This window comes from Macrobrachium nipponense, chromosome 33, assembly GCF_015104395.2.
Source record: "Macrobrachium nipponense isolate FS-2020 chromosome 33, ASM1510439v2, whole genome shotgun sequence".
In the NCBI taxonomy this organism is placed as follows: domain Eukaryota; kingdom Metazoa; phylum Arthropoda; class Malacostraca; order Decapoda; family Palaemonidae; genus Macrobrachium; species Macrobrachium nipponense.
The window spans coordinates 15,649-35,358 of NC_087219.1; the positions used below are offsets into that span (position 1 = coordinate 15,649).

At 37.5% G+C, this 19,710-nt stretch overlaps 1 protein-coding gene across 1 annotated transcript in view; it reads right to left on the reverse strand.

The window, feature by feature from the left end:
- The window catches only part of LOC135202912 (ionotropic receptor 21a-like), a 32,596-nt gene extending 13,087 nt beyond the window's left edge, over positions 1-19,509 (reverse strand). Inside the window, exon 1 of the mRNA XM_064232363.1 lies at positions 19,187-19,509. Coding sequence (XP_064088433.1) covers positions 19,187-19,501 — 315 coding nt within the window. The 5' untranslated portion in view covers positions 19,502-19,509. The remainder of the gene's footprint in view (positions 1-19,186) is intronic.
- Positions 19,510-19,710: the final 201 nt, after the last annotated feature.

Consider the following 19,710-nt stretch of genomic DNA (forward strand, 5'->3'; position numbering starts at 1 on the left):
CAGTAGATCGGAACCGTAGTACCCACAGTAGAGTATGTAGGCATTTTGGAGGGCCAACTGCAGAATGTATTTGAGGAGCTTCTGGGTCCATCTCCTGGTTCTCCTGGTTCTCCTGGCGAAGGGATAATACTGGATGAGTTGATCAAAGAGATCATCTCCTCCCATGTGCCTATTGTAGTGCCCAATGACAGTAGGGCGCTCTACACGAAACTGCTCATACACAACTCGGCCCTGTCGACATGTCTTCTTCCGCTGTACGATCTCCTCTTGGACAGGTTCATGGCTCGTCGTAATCATGGTCACGAGTCGGACATCCTTCCAACAGATGACGAAGACAGCTCCCTTCCCCCGCCACTGTGTCTCTCCTCTTGCCAGATGTTGCGGATGACTAGCGAACCTCTTGAGGACATTCGGGGCCCCATGCACCAACCAAAGGGTACCACTGACGTGAACACCTGCTTCATACAGTTCCTGGGCCAGGGATACCGAGTTATAATAATTATCCATAAACAGGTGGTATCCCTGGTTACGGAAACGATCCACAAGCCTGAAAACAGTTTCACGCATCGTGGAGAAGACCCCGGAATACACCGAAAAGTCCATGACGTAGCCAGTGTTGGCCTCGGTAATAAAAAAAAATTTCACTCCATATTTCTTCGGCTTCTTGGGGTTATACACTTTGATGCTTAGACGTCTTTTGTAAGGCATCATCCCTTAATCCAAAGAAAGGTTCTTTCCAGGAATCATGAGAGTTTTACAACATTCACGAATATATTCCAACACTAGGAGCACTAAAATGAGGCGATCAGAGTTATTCCGGGGTATGGCCCTTCGGTTGAAGGCGTTGAAATATCTGTCCAATGCCAGGAAAGTATCACGGGGCATAACGCCGGGCACATTGGGCGTACCTAAGAAAAAATTATGCAACTATCCGACCTTCTACGTGCGCGCGCACGAGTGCGGGCACGATTTCGCACACGAACCCCCCCTCACTGGCTCATCTCCCTCACTCCAGCCTTACCTTTCTGTATCATCATCGGCAACAAAACTAGAACCCAAATCCTCATCCTCCCCCTCCTCAAATTCCCCTTCATATGCACTAAAACTACTGAATTCTAATTCACTTTCGGGATGTGAGCCTCGAACGGACATTGGGGGCAAATATTCATCGTCATCACTATCATCGGGAGTTATGTCCTCATCACTAGATGACCAACCGCCATCAAAATGAGGACTAGCCACATACTCTCGATCGAGCTCCGATAAATATTCGTCAATGTCCCTTGGTTGGAGCCTTCCCAAATTCTTACGAATGCCCCTAAGGATGGTCCGATGATTCCTAAGGGTTACTAACGGCCCATGAGACACTCTAAAAGCACTTTCATCCACACGTGGTCGCACAGAACGGCGTTGAGGAGCGAGGTCAGGATGGGTGCTTGGTCCTTCCCCAGCATCCAAGTCCAAAACTCTCCTAACACGATCCCTTCCGACGGGTAAAACGTGCCTTTTGCGTTCCATACGACATTGAGACATCTCTACGGACGTCCTGTAGCAACACAAATGTTCAAAGTCTCGCACAAGTTCAGTCAAACACGATTGCACCAAAAGATCGCTGTCGGATGATGCGCAGATGATGCTGGCTGAAGCAAGAAGGAAGGATTTTGCGCATGCACACTTGGGTCACGCTTGTAAACAAAACAACACCTTGATCCGTGAACTCCCAGCATCCCCTGAGCCGCGTGATTCAAAAGTTTTTGGCTGGTAGGCCTATAAGTATTTTTCCGCGAATTTTTTAAAACACTTTTTTCAGTCGACGTATAATACGTCCAATCGGCATGCGGGAGACATTTTGACTCGATGTTTAATACGTCCAATCGGCATAAGAGGGTTAACTGCTAAAGCCTCATTTAAAGCCGACATGGCGTTATAATGCGGGGTAGCTCTATCGATCCATAATTTATCTTTTTCTAAATTCATCTCATTTAAATGCCCATCGGTATGGGCACCCAACACCCAGTTATTATTCGCTAATTCGAGTCTAAGCCTGAAGTCAATGGAATCCAGTAAATACATGTCTATAGTCGCTATATCCAAAAGAATTGGAAAATACATATGCACGCCCTATGTTTTAATGCTGCTCATAACCCGTGACTCCCACCTGCTGGTTTGAGCGAATGTATTGGCCATAAATTGATGAGTTACTCCATGTGTTACACGACAATCATCATATAAAAACCCTGCCCAACCTGTTTAATACGTCCAATCGGCGTAAGAGGGCTAACTGCTAAAGCCTCATTTAAAGCCAACATGGCGTTATAATGCGGGGTAGCTCTATCGATCCATAATTTATCTTTTTCTAAATTCATCTCATTTAAATGCCCATCGGTATGGACACCCAACACCCAGTTATTATTCGCTAATTCGAGTCTAAGCCTGAAGTCAATGGAATCCAGTAAATACATGGTTCTTAATAGTCGCTTATATCCAAAAGAAAATTGGAAAATATATATGCACGCCCTACGTTTTAATGCTGCTCATAACCCGTGACTCCCACCTGCTGGTTTGAGCGAATGTGTTGGCCATAAATTGATGAGTTACTCCATGTGTTACACGACAATCATCATATAAAAACCCTGCCCAACCGGTGGTAGGTAACGCCGAGTGCTTTATCATTTTAAGCATTTTGATATATGATTGATAGTTAAATACCAGGCAGGATTCCACCAAGTTTTCGTTCAAGAAAATAGAAACAGATTTAAATAATGTATTACTTATACCATTAACGAGGGCCACGAGCGTATCATCCCCTAGTTGTGTGCCACCTCTATGTAATGTGATATATAATTCTAAAGCTATACTTGACAAATCTAAGAAAGAACCTGCCACCCCATTAACGTGAAATTCGATATATTTATCGGTTAGAATTTGATTTACGGAAATATTGCTAGGTGTAAAATCCAGTCTTTCCTTCGAATTAATTGAAGTTTCAATAATTCTACGTTTATTTACATTCGGGAATGATTCTGATATACCCGTAGTATATGAAGAAATAGGAACTTGATTACCAGTTCTGGGTACGTTAGGAACTACAATAGCCATATTTTGTGTTTATATATAATTTTAGATGAAGGGTAGAATGTGTGCATACCCGCTGATTGTCAATTGATGAATGAGTTACAAAAGATCATACAAGTCCTTATTATATTTATTTCTAGATTTAATGCGTATACTCTTCCTCTTCCTTCGTTTTTTCTTTTCTTCCACACTTGACCGTCTAACTAATCGTTTCACTGTTTTCCTTTGTTTCCTCCGTTTTCTTCCGGTACCACTTAAAATTCGTGTTCCAGTAGTTTTGAGGGCTCTTATACCATTTCGTTTTATGGATTCTTTTAAAGGTAAACCATCGTTTACCATATCAGATGACACAGATCTGCCGAATTCTTTAACTGGAGGTTTTGCAACATTAAATAGAAAAGGAAACACTTTACGTGCAATACCGCTTATAGCAGAAAACAGACCACTACCTCTTCTATGCCTGGGATAGAAAACGGAAATATCCTCAAATCCCACCCCTCTTCTTAAAGGGTCTGATAAAAATAGTTTTTTAAATTCTGCCTCTGAAGGATGCGTGAATATCACTCTCATTACATTTTTTACACTACTTTTATACTCTTTCAAAATAATTTAAGCAGAACTTCATTCGCATGTTCTAGTTGACTCGAGGGTGTGATCACCAATAAGGAATGTCAAGGGTGAACATTGAATTATATACATACCTACCTATCTATTTATACACACCTACTCTATTTTTATCATCGAGGTTTTATACGGACCAGGGAGGTAACACTCGAGTCTTTAGTGAAATGTAAAAGATGTCCATTTTGATCAGTTATAATAATTGAATTCTGGTCCAAAATGTTCATGTTCAACAATTTGTAGACTGTATTATATATTCTTTTTCCTCTACCACTTTCTAAAGTAAAACAGTCCAATATATTAACTAGTCTCCCACCAAAAATCGTCGGTTGAACTATATCAGTATACTGGTTGTGAAAGAACTCCGTCTACAATGCCACGGAACGGGCTTACCCCAGCATAAAAATTCGTTATTTTGTGAACCAGAGTCTGGTTTCCACTTGCGTCCGCCATTTTGCTTTCATTATGAAAACCCTTATACTTCAGGATTCGCCCCGACCTCAGTAACATTGATATATTTATGCACACACAAACCCCAACCCAGAAAAATTAATAATAATCATCCACTCGCCACTGCTCAAGTTCAAAGTTAAACAGCTGTTTACAAGGTCACTCCGGGAACAAAAAACGGGAAGAAAATCAGTTCGAGAGAAAACTGCTTGAATCAGCATCCGTTCACTCGGGCTACCACTGTCTCTCTCTCTCTCTCTCTCTCTCTCTCTCCTCTCTCTCTCTCTCTCTCTTGTTCCAAGTATAAAAATGAAACTCACAATACCACTTTTCCCCCGTATATTTTTACCACTAAACCACTAATGTCCACCGAATCTTGAGGGACATCAAAATAAAACACACGTTTGAGTAAATTAACACCAGTAAAAAGAGAGGAAAAAAAGGAAAGGAAGGAAACATAAAATTATACACTCATGTCTTCATAGAACCAAAGTCGGTACCTGTCCACACATTGCTACCGTGTGTAATTCATTCCTGTTACACCATAAATACACTTTACCACTCCCCATAACACAGAAATACATCTTTACACTAAACCACAGCTAAGAAGACTGCCTGCACGGCCGCACCCAAGTATCTTTCCCTAAGTCAGCAATAAAGCAAGTTGCCCGATACATAATTCCAAACACTCTCCCCAAAATATGCCTAATCTATACAGTCTCTTCGGAGGCGCTACCTATGGCACTAATGAACCTTTTTACCGCTGCCACCAATGTCTTAAACGAGCTTTTAAGGCCAAATGACACTCGTTTGAACAAAATGAAATAACCTGCTACTTGGCAACTAAGCGTACCTCGTTCATTGCAGATCATTCTGGGAAGTTGACTGAAAATGCAAGCTAGGTAAATAAATTCCCGTAGTTACAAAAATATACTTTTTATTTTCCAAATTAGTTAAAGGGGCCGGCCGGAACCCCTATATATGGTGGTGTAGGGCGAAAAATGCAAAGTCATGAAAAAATTCATGGAGCTTCATATGGCAATTGAGAATACGTATACGAAATATTTCGTCAAAATTCCTCTTACTTTCGTAGTTACAGGGTAATTAGTAAACATAACTCAATAAGCCTAAAACATTCATCCGTACAAGAAAATGCAATATTTCTTCTGTTATCGTAAATTTTGATAATTATTGGCAAAGAAATTGTGAGAAATGGCATCTGTAGAGATTCCGTGGCTCGCATAAGCGAGTATCTGGTTCAATCATGAATCAGTTGGACCATAGACTTCAAGTAGATTACACTTTCGAGTTTCACCTTGTGATATTCGCTTGCTTTTACGTATGTTTATGTATGTTTCGGCAAGAAGTTCATCATGCCAATGAGGAAAAGACAAGGAAAACATCTCGCTAACATACAGACGAAGAAAAATCGCTCAAGTATTATTACAGAATATCATAATATACGCGTAGTTAGTGAAGAGAGAGGGGAGGGTTGCTTAGTAACGCCCCCTTCTTGCCTGACATCACACGTCACACTGTGCCCAAGGCTACGATCTTTGAGCAAAGAGATCTTCATTTATGATAAATAACATAGTTTTGGTTTTTTAATACCCAAAATGGAATATGAAATTCATAATAATCATGATTTATTAAATTGTCTTTATAAAAAGAGAGTACACCTTCGAGTCTCACCTCTGACATTCTCTTGCATTTACGTTTGTTTATCTTTGTTTCGGCAAGAATGTCATTATGCCAAAGAGGAAAATACAAGGAAAACATCTCGCTAACATACAGAAGAAAATTCGCTGTAATAAGCTGAGTTAGTGAAGGGGAGAGAGGGGGTTACGTAGGAAGGAGTGCCCCATCTTGACTCAAGCAGTCCCCCAGGCTACGATATATGAGCAAAGGGATCATCATTTATGATTAAATTATGATAAATAAAATGGTATTGGTTAATTAATACACAAAGAAATATACATTCATAATAATCATTATTTATTAACAATGTCTTTATAGAAATACGAAGGAAAACTTTGAACGCCCGTATCTCAAAACTATACTTATTGACCTTCAAAATCTATCTCCTCACTTAGTTTTAAAGCTATAACATTGGAATTTGGTATATAACTCAGAAAGACATTATAGAACAATCAAATAGAGCCCTTTTTTCCAATTTTTGTTTCGTCGTTTTTTTATAAATTTTTTTCTCGTGATTTATAGGGTTTATTTTTTTACCATATTGAAAAATTCATATCTAGCAAAAAGATGACTTTTAGAAAAAAACTCTCCATTTGATTGGAGGTCTACATCAGGTCTATATATGGTAGTAATCCCAGATCTTAATATTAAATATCAAAGGAGGAGATAGAATTTGAAAAATGGTTATTTTCGGGATAAATTGCCCTGGCGTCACAAAACCGAAGGTCAGAGGCGAAAATCATATGCGGTTTGGAGATGTCCCAAGTCACCTTATTAAGTGGTATGAATGTCAAAGTCCTGTCGTTAAAAAACGGCATTAGCCGGCCGGCCCCCTTAACATTAAAAGGGAATAAAATCAATAAATAAAATGGAATAAAATGAATTAACTCTGACCCATAAGAAAAGCCGTTAAACTATTGTTTCTCTCAAAATCATATTTAAGTAAGTACCCCCTCTTATCTCATTGTGTCTGACTAACCATAACATTTCAATAAGTCACTAAAAGTCTTAGAGAATCCATTTTTCTATATGGTGACTTTGAACCCATCTGAAATAAAGAGACCACAATTATAATACCATTTTAACCATGAAAGTTAGTTAAAAAGAATGTGTACTGCACCACACTTCTCTTTCTCCAGACACAATAATTATTACTTCAAAGGTTAACCTTTTCAAAGTTCTTTCTTACGTTGCCTTATTTGATGGGTCTGCAACACCTCACAACACCTCTTCCAGGCGTGTTCTACTCTTTGTCACAAGCAATCAGTGAGTCCCCCCTCTTATCACTTATTCCCCATAATAAAATGTCATTTATGTTCGTTACGAACACACACAGACACGCCCTATGTTTCACCCAGCAAACACGGGTGCCCCATGCTCGAAGCTTGTGATTTTCGAGGCGTCATCGACCACAAAGTGCATTGGTCATCTTTCCTGACTGTTTTTCATTTCAGCATCTTCGAGGAATCCAGCGCTTGTCTCTAACCGACTTGTCTCTAACCGGAAAGAGCTGAGATTAACAATTCACTACCGTGCCTTTAAGATATAATCTACCTCGTATTATCAGGTAGGGAATCAATGGAAACCTGTTCATTCAATTCATGCCCTTCATATATTTCATAACCGGTATTAATTTGAAAACCTAATAATTTCGCAGATTTTCTGCTAACTCAATTTCCCTCTCTTGATATGTGGTATAGTAATTCTTAGATCTTCATCCCAATGAAATATATCATTACTATTAAAATAATTTATGAAATTATCACCGTAATAAATTTTCAAATAATCATAAACATCCTTATTAACCCTTAAACGCCGAATGGACGTATTAAACGTCGAGTCAAAATCTCCCCCGATTTCCGAATGGACGTACCATACGTCGGCTCAAAAATGTTTTTTTTTAAATTCGCGGAAAAATACTTATAGGCCTACCAGCCAAAGACTTTTGAATCACGCGCCTTGGGGGATGCTGGGAGTTCACGGATCAAGGCGTTGTTTTGTTTACAATCGTTACGCAGGCGCGCAAGCGCGAATTTCTTTCTTATCGCACTAAACAGTATCAGTGACACATCTCAAAAATTATTTCGTCACTTTGACATAATTTTTGCACCATTTTAAATTATCCGTTACATGAAGTATTATATATGAAAATGTGCGCAATTTCATTTAAAATACAACAAAAAAATACTCATGATTGTAACTTTTATCAATTTTGAAATATTTCCATATAAATAACGATAAGTGCCAAAATTTCAACCTTCGGTCAACTTTGACTCTACCGAAATGGTCGAAAAATGCAATTGTAAGCTAAAACGCTTATATTGTAGTAATATTCAACTATTTACCTTAATTTTGCAACAAATTGTAAGTCTCTAGCACAATATTTCGATTTATGGTGAATTTATGTAAAACCTTTTCCTTACGTCCGCGCGGTAACTCTTCCGAAAAAAATCATACATGCGATTGTGGTAATGTTTGCACCATTTTAAAATTAGCCGTTACATAAAGTTTTATATATGGAAATTTGCGCAATTTCATGCACAATACAACTAAAAACAACCCATGGTTGTAGCTTTTATCAGTTTTGAAATATTTTCATATAAAAAATGATAAGTGACAAATTTTTAACCTTTGGTCAATTTTGACTCTACCGAAATGGTCGAAAAACGCAATTGCAAGCTAAAACTCTTATATTTTAGTAATATTCAATTATTTAACTTCATTTTGTAACAGATTGGAAGTCTCTAGCACAATATTTCGATTTATGGTGAATTTATGAAAAAAATAACATTTTCCTTACGTCCACGCGGTAACCCTTCCGAAAAAATCATACGTGCGATTGTGGTAATGTTTGCACCATTTTAAATTAGCCGTTACATAAAGTTTTATATATGTAAATGTGCGCAATTTCATGTAGAATACAACGAAAAATAATTGAAGGTTGTAGCTTTTCTCATTTTCGAAATATTTGCATATACATCACGATAAATAGAAAAAAACCACGTTCGGTCAACTTTGACTCTACCGAAATGGTCGAAAAACGCAATTGTAAGCTAAAACTTTTATATTTTAGTAATATTCAATCATTTACCTTCATTTTGCAACAAATTGGAAGTCTCTAGCACAATATTTCGATTTATGATGAATTTATGAAAAAAACTTTCCTTCCCTCCGCGTGCGGATTCTCCGCCATAAATCTCGGAATTGCGTACATCGAATTCTCGGAAAATTTGCTCCGTTTCATATTAGGCATTTCATAGAGTTTTATATATGAAAATGTGCGCAATTTCATGTAAAATAAAAGGAAAAATATTTGAAGGTTGTAGCTTTTCTCATTTTCGAAATATTTGCATATAAATCACGATAAATAGAAAAAAACCACGTTTGGTCAACTTTGACTCTACCGAAATGGTCGAAAAACGCAATTGTAAGCTAAAACTCCTACAGTATCGTATTATTCAATCATTTTTATTCATTTTGAAACAAATTGGAAGTCTCTAGAACAATATTGAGATTTACGGTGAATTTTTGAAAAAAACATTTTTTTATGTCTGCGCGTTACGAATTCGTACATCATTTTGTGATAATATTTTTCCGGTGTTGCTTTTATTGTTTTACAATGTATTATATATCAAAATGATTGCAATTTAGTGTACAATACAACGAAAAAAAAGAAACTCGTTAGCTTTTACCGTTTTTTGCACAGCGTGATTTTAATACAATTATGTATGAATTTTTTTTTTCGCTACCATATATCGCATTATTTACATATGATAATGATATTATTTTTCATTTCTGATGATTGCATACTAAACTTCAGGCAATGACAAAAAAAGGAGCCAAAAATGAACTCTTAATCTTCAAAACTAAGCGCGCTGTGATTTTTTGAAAAAAATATTTTTTCCGCTTCCGCGCTCACTCAAAACTGGCTCCGGCATTCGGGGGAGTTTTTTATTTTTACCGCTTTGGCGTTTAAGGGTTAATAGCTCTCACGAGCCTCTTCATGTCCCCCACTATCTCGTTCTATACAAATATGCGTGCATATCACGTTTATTAGGCTCTGTAATAAATTCGAGAGTGAATAAATCATCTTTTGATAATATAGTGTTATAAGTACCCGGGAACATGATCAAGGCTAAACCTACTTCATATTCAATTGCGTTAGGTAATAATATAGGTGTAGGTAATCTATTTGCAAATTTTGATGGTGAATTTTTTGTATACATGTCCAAACATCCGAGACTGCTCAAATATATGGTGTGTTCACCAGCCCTGTCAGTAAAATACTGCGAGGGGTATATGTCAAGTACGGTCTTTATAAGAAAAAGTGCGATAGTTTTTATCTAGGTCTTATATGCAGTGCATGATACAACCCCATTTTTAATAAACATTATTTCTTCACCTTTCTGATCCGATACGCCGATTGTAATGTAATCTAATATGTCAATGGTATTTAAAAGTTTATAAATGGCGTTGTGCGGACCTTTTAAATATGCATATTCTAACGTGAAACAGTCTAAGATGTTAGCCATTTTATCCCCCAATGTGGTAGGTTGAACGATATCCGAATACATGTAAACGTATTCAACACATTGATCGTTTACAAATATAATTTTCTACCGTGATGAGGTCTCAACGTACCTGAACTGTATATTATATACCTCACCCTTTCTTTGAAACCGAGTATTGGCTGCTTTTTCACTGAATTTAATAGTAATCGAATCAATCGAATAAACTTTTGCCGCTCCTGCATTGATATGTGGAATACTCATTCTCTTCATATCATCATTCTACGAGAATAAACTATTCCCGCGGATAGCTCCATGAATATGCTCACCGTAAAATATGGATAATTGTTCAATAACTTCCGTATTAAGCGCTCTAGTCATTGCATTCATATCACCCCCCAACAAACTCGAAACAGACTTATAAATAAAGGCATAAACGCGTGTCCCTGTAGACTCGTTATAGATCACGTTAAATTGAATGGTGAAATCATTGTCACCAGATTAAACGGCGTAGTATATTTTCGGGAGAAGGACTCCCACCACACCCACTTCATATTCCACTTCTTTTGATAATGATATTGGGGTGGCTAACCTGTTGGTAAATTTACACGCTCGATTTTCGGGAAATGTACTCATACATGCACTGCTATTCACGTATATGATGATCATTACACATGTTGAACATAGACTGTGTGTATAATAGCGTTTATTGGGTTAATATATACACATCTGAAAAAAACCCGTGTTTATGTCCTCACTCTCAATATTCATGAAAACGTGTTTTTTTGGCAGATTGCCATGTCGAAGAAAGCACCCATCCCCCTTGTGAAACCTCCATGCGCAACGGATCATCCACCGATCAACGTACATATTATTACTATTATTATTGTTGTTATTATTATTAGTATTATTATTGATATTATTCATTTTGCATCCTTTATAACACGCTTGCTCCATTGTTTATTTAACATACTCTTTACAGATTCTTTTGTCGATGACTTCCTATTCGATGATTCGATGGGGAGTAGTGAACAATCTCGTGTTGGGGGAGCCAGACAGGGATCTGCACTAACTAGGGAAAGAACAGAGGGTGACAATGTGGTCAACACCATTCATTATTTGGCTGTGGTAGCATAGCCCAATTACGTGATGATGTGGTTGGCATGTTCCTTGAAAGAGGAATTCAATTGGCTCTTCTCTACTTATGCAGGAGGCTATCGAGTATGTAGCTAATAATCTCGAAGAGAGACTCAATTATAGTGAAGGTTTGGGTTGGTGTATTACCTCGCTGGATAGGGTTGAACTTCATATCACGTGACGTGAGTTCGTGGCAGATTTCAGGTTGTCAATATTCAATCTGGGTACAACTGTGTTATTACAGAGTTAGATGCATACTTTGTACTCCGGGATAACCTTATCACACATATTGACAACCTCTCTCGGGATTTAACGACTAGGATGAGGAGGGGCAATTGAATATCGAACACTTGCCAGATGTGCCGTTGACCAATGACTTTCAAAACATTAGTAAAGGGGAACCTCAACATTTATGTTTATAAATTGGTCATGGGGAAACGGCAGATAAAACATTGGGCAGTACATCTGGCAAGGAAAGGTGGTAACCCCCAAAGCCCTCATCTGGTCACCTTGTTGTTAATCACTGACGTCACATTGATTAAAGATATGTTGGCATTTGTGAAGGTGTTTCGACACAGGTTCAAGCAGGGGAGGGGTGAGCATGCGGGTGGTATGTGTACAATTGTTTGGCATTGTTCAATAGCCCCACCATCCGCGATGCTCACACTCAGGCATGTACTGTTCGACCAACTGTTGAATACCCGGATCCCGGCCAATTTAAACTGTTTACCAAGGTTAAAACTGCACAAAACTGTAGAACGGACGAATACTGTATGGATAGACTAGGTAATGGAGAAAAATGTATCGATGATTCTTTGCAGAACATGAGCTGGGAATGGACACTATTGCGTGAGCGAATGCCAAGGTATCAATTGCATATGACCCCTAAATCCAACCGTAAGTTTGAAGAGAGCACCCATTGCGGGGGATGTAAGGTTGAATTCAATGCTAGGATTACAAAAGTGTGACATCACATACATTGTGTGGCATGGGACAACTTTGTGCGTGCATTGTGTTGTCAATGCAATTTTAATGTGAAGTTTAAGGAGACGACTTTAACAGTGTTAGTACATAATTTGTCCTATGACGTTGCGCTGGTATTGGAAGAGGCGGGGGCCAAGTATGACTTTGAAATTCTAAAACGTGAGGGTAGTAAATTTTACTCGGCTAGATCAGGCAATCTTAGATTGGTGGATAGCAACAACATGATAAGAGGCACCCTTTCCAGTCTCACATAGAGTCATATAAAACATAAAGGTTCCCTTGAAATCACTCGTCGGTTGTTATCTAAGTACTCTAAGGATTGCCTCGATTTAGTTTTGGATACAGGTAAACAGTACTACCCTTACGATTATGTTAAGGGTTTCAATGTCCTGCGAAAGCCTGGCATCCCTTCCAAGGAGTGTTTCAATTCAGAGCTTACGGGGGAAACCCTATCCAGCGAGGGATACGCACACGTGGTCAAGGATTGGAACGCTGCAAATTGTGCCAATCTTTTAGATTACACCGTTTTGTATTTGTCAATGGACGTGGGATTATTAGCTGACATCTATTTAGCCTGGAGGAATACAGCGTTTGCTTAATTCGGACTAGACCCCGCCCATTATCCGACTTCTGCCTCTCTCTCTTCTAAAATCCGTCTTCCCTTCATTTCTAATGGTGAACTTTATCAATTAATCTGTAAAAATATCCGGGGTGGTTTCTGTAGTTTAGTTCGAAGATGGTCTGTAGCCAATAATCCAGAGTTAAATCCCAGTTTTAAGGTTGGTGATCCTCAATCGATTATATTGTAAGTTGATTTTACCAGCTTGTATCCCACGGTTATGAGCAAATACAAAATGCCTTTGGGGGAAATAACTGAACTTCCCCCTGCTCAATTTGAACGGTTTGTCGCTAGTCAAATTACCACCATTGATTCACAGGATGAATACGGTTATTTCCTCCTTCTCGATACCAAAGGAGTTAGTAGGGAAGTTGCTCTTTGGACAGACGATCTCCCTCTCACCATTCATCACATGAATGTAACTCTCCAGGATCTTTCTCCCTTTCGCCATTCATCACATGAATGTAACTCACCAGGATCTATCTTCCTATAGTAAAAACCTGCTGAATAAGTTCAATGTGAAGCTGCCCAAGAAAAATGTTAAATTGACGGGTATGCATCTACTGATGTGTAATCACTTGATCTGACTTCCCTTATTAAACACTGATAAGACTCGATCTAGAAGCTGATGTAATAAGGAAAGTGTACAAATTCAAACAGGATTTTTATTTGAGCGAATATATCCTGGAGAATGCCGAGAGGCGAGCTGAAGAGTCTGTTCTGGACAAGAGGAACACCATCAAAATAATAATGAATGGTCTTTTCGGTGTAACAATTAAAAATTCATTAAATTATTCCACTAGAACTGTTGTCACCATCGATGAACCCTCTCTCCTAAGTAACGTGTCCAAACAAGCATACAAGTCTTTGAAAAAACTCGGTAATGGCAGGTACATTGTGAGCCATTGCAAAGAGTCTGTTATAGCTGAATCCCCGGTTTACATCGGTTTCAGTATACTAGACATGGCGAAGGACATGATGTATCGCTTCTATTATGACGTTCTTCAAAATCACTGCGATGAAAGACACTGACAGCTTGATCTTCTCCCTTGTGACTGATAACCTCAATCATGAATTGAAGGAGGTTCTCAACCCTATATGGACTTGAGTAATTTCCCGAAAACTCACGAATTGTATGATGAGTCACGTAAGGGGGAACTCAGATTAGTCAAGGTTGAAACCGGGGGTGAACTCATGAGAGAATTCATCTGTGTCAAACCTTAGGTTTATTAATATCCAACTGAAAATCGCCGCAGTAACACCTTGAAAGGTATACAAAGATGCCGGCAGAAGACCATTCTACATGAACAGTATCGAGAAGTGATCGAGAAGAATGAGATCACTTATACTCGTGTGTACAGTTTGCAAAGAGTAGGAGGTACAATGTGTCATACGAGCCAGCGAAAGGTGTCTTTATGTCCTTTAGAGGATAAGAGATATTATGTGATACGGTATAAATCGTTCGCGTATGGCCATCCAGACATTGGGGTGAGGAGAGGGTGGAGGGTGTGGTGGTGGAGGAGGAACTACACCCATCTTCACATCATTTCCCTCGAGTGAAAGGGTGTTCAAAACAGCGAAGAGAGCACAGTAAAGTGGGGGATGTAAAATCAACTCTCTTCATTGTCATTGGCATCTCTTTTACCTTGTCAGGAAATGGATTCATCCCATCCTCCTGTAAAACGAGGGCGTTTCACCTTGAATTAGTGGCCAATTTTGTGTTTTTGTTTTGTAGTATACATAGTTTTATTTTATCTACACACACACATGCGCGCGCACACACACACACACATACACACACACACACACACACATATATATATATATATATATATATATTATATATATATATATATATATATTATATATGTGTGTGTATCATGATATAATATATATATATATATTATATATAATAATATAAATTAAATTTATATATTTATATATTATAATATATATATATATAGATATATATATATATATATATATATTATATATTTATATATATACCTATATATATATATATATAAATATATATATATACATATATATATATATATATATATATATATATATAATATATATATATATATATATATAATATATATATATTAATGAATATATATATATATAATATATAAATATAATATATATAATATATAATTATATATATTTCTTAATAGTTATTTTGTATTGTACATATTTTATTACAATTTATATTGTGTAAATTGTTATTTATATAGTATAGTTATTTTGTGCATATTTTATGTAAAACCTTGTATGAGTGTCCTATATACTATATATTTCACTATAAAAATTAAACAAATGTTATTGCCATCAACTTTCATTCACTGTAATTGACGTCTATATAAGACAGATGAATAGAATACATGCCCTTAGTATTGAGCGTGCTGACATCATGGCAACAGGTCCCTTCCCCGAGCTGATTTTAAATCATTTTGCCAATCCCGCCCGCATTATAATAGCGGGGTTTAGTAACAGCGGCAAGTCAGTCCTATGTCAAAAGATCATTGAACTTTATGAAGCGCATTTCCATTACATTTCATATTGTGGGGTATCTGAATTTAAAGTCACCAAAGAAATTTTAAATCCCTTTGATTACACTGAAAAGGGGATGGAGGATAAAAAAGGCTTGTTATTTATACTCGATGATTGTTTCTTAGAAGCGACTGATAATAAATTTGTCACTAACGCCTTCACAGCAGGACGTCATTCATCTATTTTAGTTATATTCATAACAGAATATGTTTCATTCTAGAAAGTTTAGTAGAAGTATAAGCCTGAATTGTTCACATTACATTCTAATGAAAAATCGTGATTTTAGTCAAATTGAAACTTTAGGTCGACAATTATTCGGTCGTCAAAAAGCGTCAGCATTTTCAGACATATATATAAAGGCTCTATTGCGTAACCAGTACGGTTATTTGCTAGTAGACTTTGCCCCGTCAACACCTGAACTGTTACAGCTTCGAACTAATATTCTGGGTGAAACGGAATATCAAATAGCTTACCAATATGGATAAAGAACAGTTAAAACTTCTTAAAACTCTATATGGGGATGCACAAGGTTTTGGTAGTTTCAGCGGGGTCCCTTTATTCAGAGTAGCGAAAAATCTGGATAACAAAATTACTCGAGAAAATGTTAAAGAATTCTTACGCGGGCAAAAGTCTTACACACTTAATAAAATCAGAGGAAAAAAATTCCCGAGAAGATAAATCATATCATCCAAACCTCGAGTGATAGCGAGTACCGATTTAGCTGATATGTCAAAGTTAGCTCGGTACAATAAGGGGTTTAAATATTTGCAGATATTTATTGACGTGTTTTCCAGATACCTTCAAATTATTCCATTGAAAAAGAAGGATGGTGTCACTATGCGTCGTGCTTTAATTTAAAGATTATCGAATCTAGAGAATTTTCGGGAATTTCACGTTTGAATAGTGATGAGGGCAGGGAATATTATAACAAACACGTCAGAGAATATCTAGAGGGTAAAAATATAAAATTATATAGCGTTTACTCATGAGAGATAAAATCCTCTATAGCTGAAAGAGTAATAAGGACTATTAAGAGGAGGATATATAGATATCTCACACATAAGATCACCTTAAAATACATTAATGTCTTGCGTGACATTGTTCAGAGTTATAACAATACCCCACATAAAAGTTTGGGAAAGGAACGCACCTCTCAACAAGTTCACACATTAGCCGCTAGAGAGGACATTGAACGTCAATTCTCGAGTATGTATAAAAATGCTGTTCTCGTTAATCCACCCACCAGTTCAATCTTGAATGTTGGAGACGTTGTACGTATAGCGGATGAGCATTGGTACGCAGTTGTTAGAAAGGGATATACTATTCAAAATACTCTGGAAATTTTCAAAATCTGAAAAGTGGAAACATCACAAAATCCTGTCATATACTTCTTGGAAGATTTATGCAAAAAAGAAAATGGAGGGTGCGTGGGTACCTTATTAACATGTTGGGAAAATGATACAGCTTGTTTAATTGTGTGATTAACCCTTTACGTGATATAACTTGTTTAATCACGAGATTGAGATAACAGTTCGAAAGTGGGTCAGGCTTTAGTGTGATTCATAGCTTCCGGTGGGAGTTTTGGACGGTGGTATGATACAACTTGTTTAATCAGTTATTGTGATAAAGGGGAGCATCTTTAATGGCTCATAGTGTCAAGGGGGTGGGGAAGTTCGATTGTGAGATTTGGTGGCTCATTAACTCTTGAACCATTGGAATATTAAAATGCACACTCTTGCCATGGCTTCGTCAACCTCCTTGTGCAAGTTAGTTTTCGGGAACTTGTCTGAAAATAGGTTCAGGAAGAGAAATGCTTGTTTAGTAGTGGCCACTAATTGTGTTACATGCAGGAATTACAGTGTGGTTGAAGACGTCGTTCGAAGTTATCCATACGCTGAGATTGCAGGGTTTTGATATTCTCGAGCTGGTGCAACATACGCCTGTCTTCGCGATCGCGGTGTTGAAAGGTCTGCCATTGTGAAAAGGCCCGAAAATATTACCTCTTAGGAATGTGACAATGAAGTAGATCTCCCCACTGTAGCTACTTTATTAACCCAATATGGCATCGGTGCCCCTGCTGAAGATAATGAATACGCCCGAAAGAGTGTAGCATATTCCAAAGATGAGGACCATGCTGACCGTTTGAGCAGGAATACCAAGCAGATGAGGTTCAACCACTTATTTTCTTTGGTGAAGAAATTGAAGGAAGAATTATGGTTGAATCAATAATTACCTGTGTTCCTACAATCAGTGATGAAATGAAAAAAATGGTAAAATCACTTGCGTCGTCATCATGAAAAAGAATTTATTCCTGCTAGATGAAATATGTGTGGAAGATTTATATATGAAGAACTTGTTATCAAGATTTAAAAGCTTACATGTATTAGATGAATTATCTTTCACACACGATCGGGAAACTGGGGAGGATGTGTGTGGTATATACTGGCAATGTGTCTCAATGAAGTATTATTTTCGTAAAACGAATGTATATCATGTCCGTGTATTCTTTTGTACACCTTTTCCAGTGCATTCTTGTATGACTTTGTATGGAATATTAATTCATGTCTACCATTCCCCATGCATTTCTGTATGACTTTTGTTACAAAAATAATAACAATTCTGTATGTAATCTGATTTTCCATTTAACCTCTTTATGTATGGAATATTATGCATCTATATACACATGTCATAAATGATTAAGACTGAAATGGATTTTGTTAAGTTAATTTTCAGTGTACCCTATTGACAAAAAATTTGCGTTTGGGAGTGAATTTGGCGACATGTTGGAACCTGTGATTTCAAGTTTTAAGACGGCGTCAATGATCCTGGTAGTCACGACGCCAGATAATTATTAATTATTCATTCATTCAAGTTTTAAGATGTCATCAGGGGCTAGTAGGAAGGAATTGGGGGGTGGGGTTTGAAACCTTAGAGATTTTACGTTGTAGAGTTTTGTTACGTCATCAGGGTCGGGTTTGAAATCTGGGATCGTCACCCATAGACTTTCGTGACGTCATTGGATGTTTTTGAGAGAAATCTGGATCAGGGTTGAAACCTGGGATTTTACGTCCATAGGCTTTCGTGACGTCATCAGGAGTTTTTGAGGGAATCCGGGGGGGGGGGGGGGGGGGTCAGGGTTGAAATCAGGGTTTTTACCTCCTTAGACTATGAGGAACTTTAGGGTGAGGGTTGAAATCAGGGTTTTTTACCTGCGTTAACTATGAGGAACTTTTGGGGGTCAGGGTTGAAATCAGGGTTTTTACCTTTGTAGATTATGAGGAAATTTGGGGGGTTCAGGGTTGCAATAAGGATTTTATCTCCGTAGAGTTTTGCACAGCGCCGACACGACCATGGGAACCCTGTGAAATTTCACACCTTTATGGTCAATTTTTACATTTAAAGGTGTGAAAAATAATCAACACCTCATTAAAAGGTGTGTAATTTCACACCTAGGTGCTAATCCCCAGGTAGAAAAATCGACTACCTGGTGATTAGCACCTAGGTATTGAGGGAAAATGGGGTTTTTCCCCCTACTTACCTCTGACCTGGATCGAAATTCCCTGACCACAGGATCCAGACTGCAGTTGAAGTACATGAAGTCTGTCCCTTCGAGCACATCGCTGCCCCATGTGACTCCGTCGGAGTCGAGCAAGTCCTGGAAGCTGTTGATTGGTGGAGGAAAGACTGGGATCGTCAGGTGTGCCATCAAGGACGACTTGTAGGCCGAAGTCACGATAAAGGAGAATATCCATAAACACAATGCCACCAACTGGAGGGCGATGTCAGATGTCCATGGTGACATATTATGGAAAAAGAACATTCTGTAGTACAATGAGCTTAAGAATAATGACATTCTTTTGAATGCAAAAGTTATTTATTATTATTATTATTATTATTATTATTATTATTATTATTATTATTATTATTATTATTATTATTATTAATTATTATTATTATTACTATTATTATCATTATTATGTATTATTATGATTATTATTGTTATTATTATTATTATTATTATTATTATTATTATTATTATTATCATTATTATTATTGTTGTTG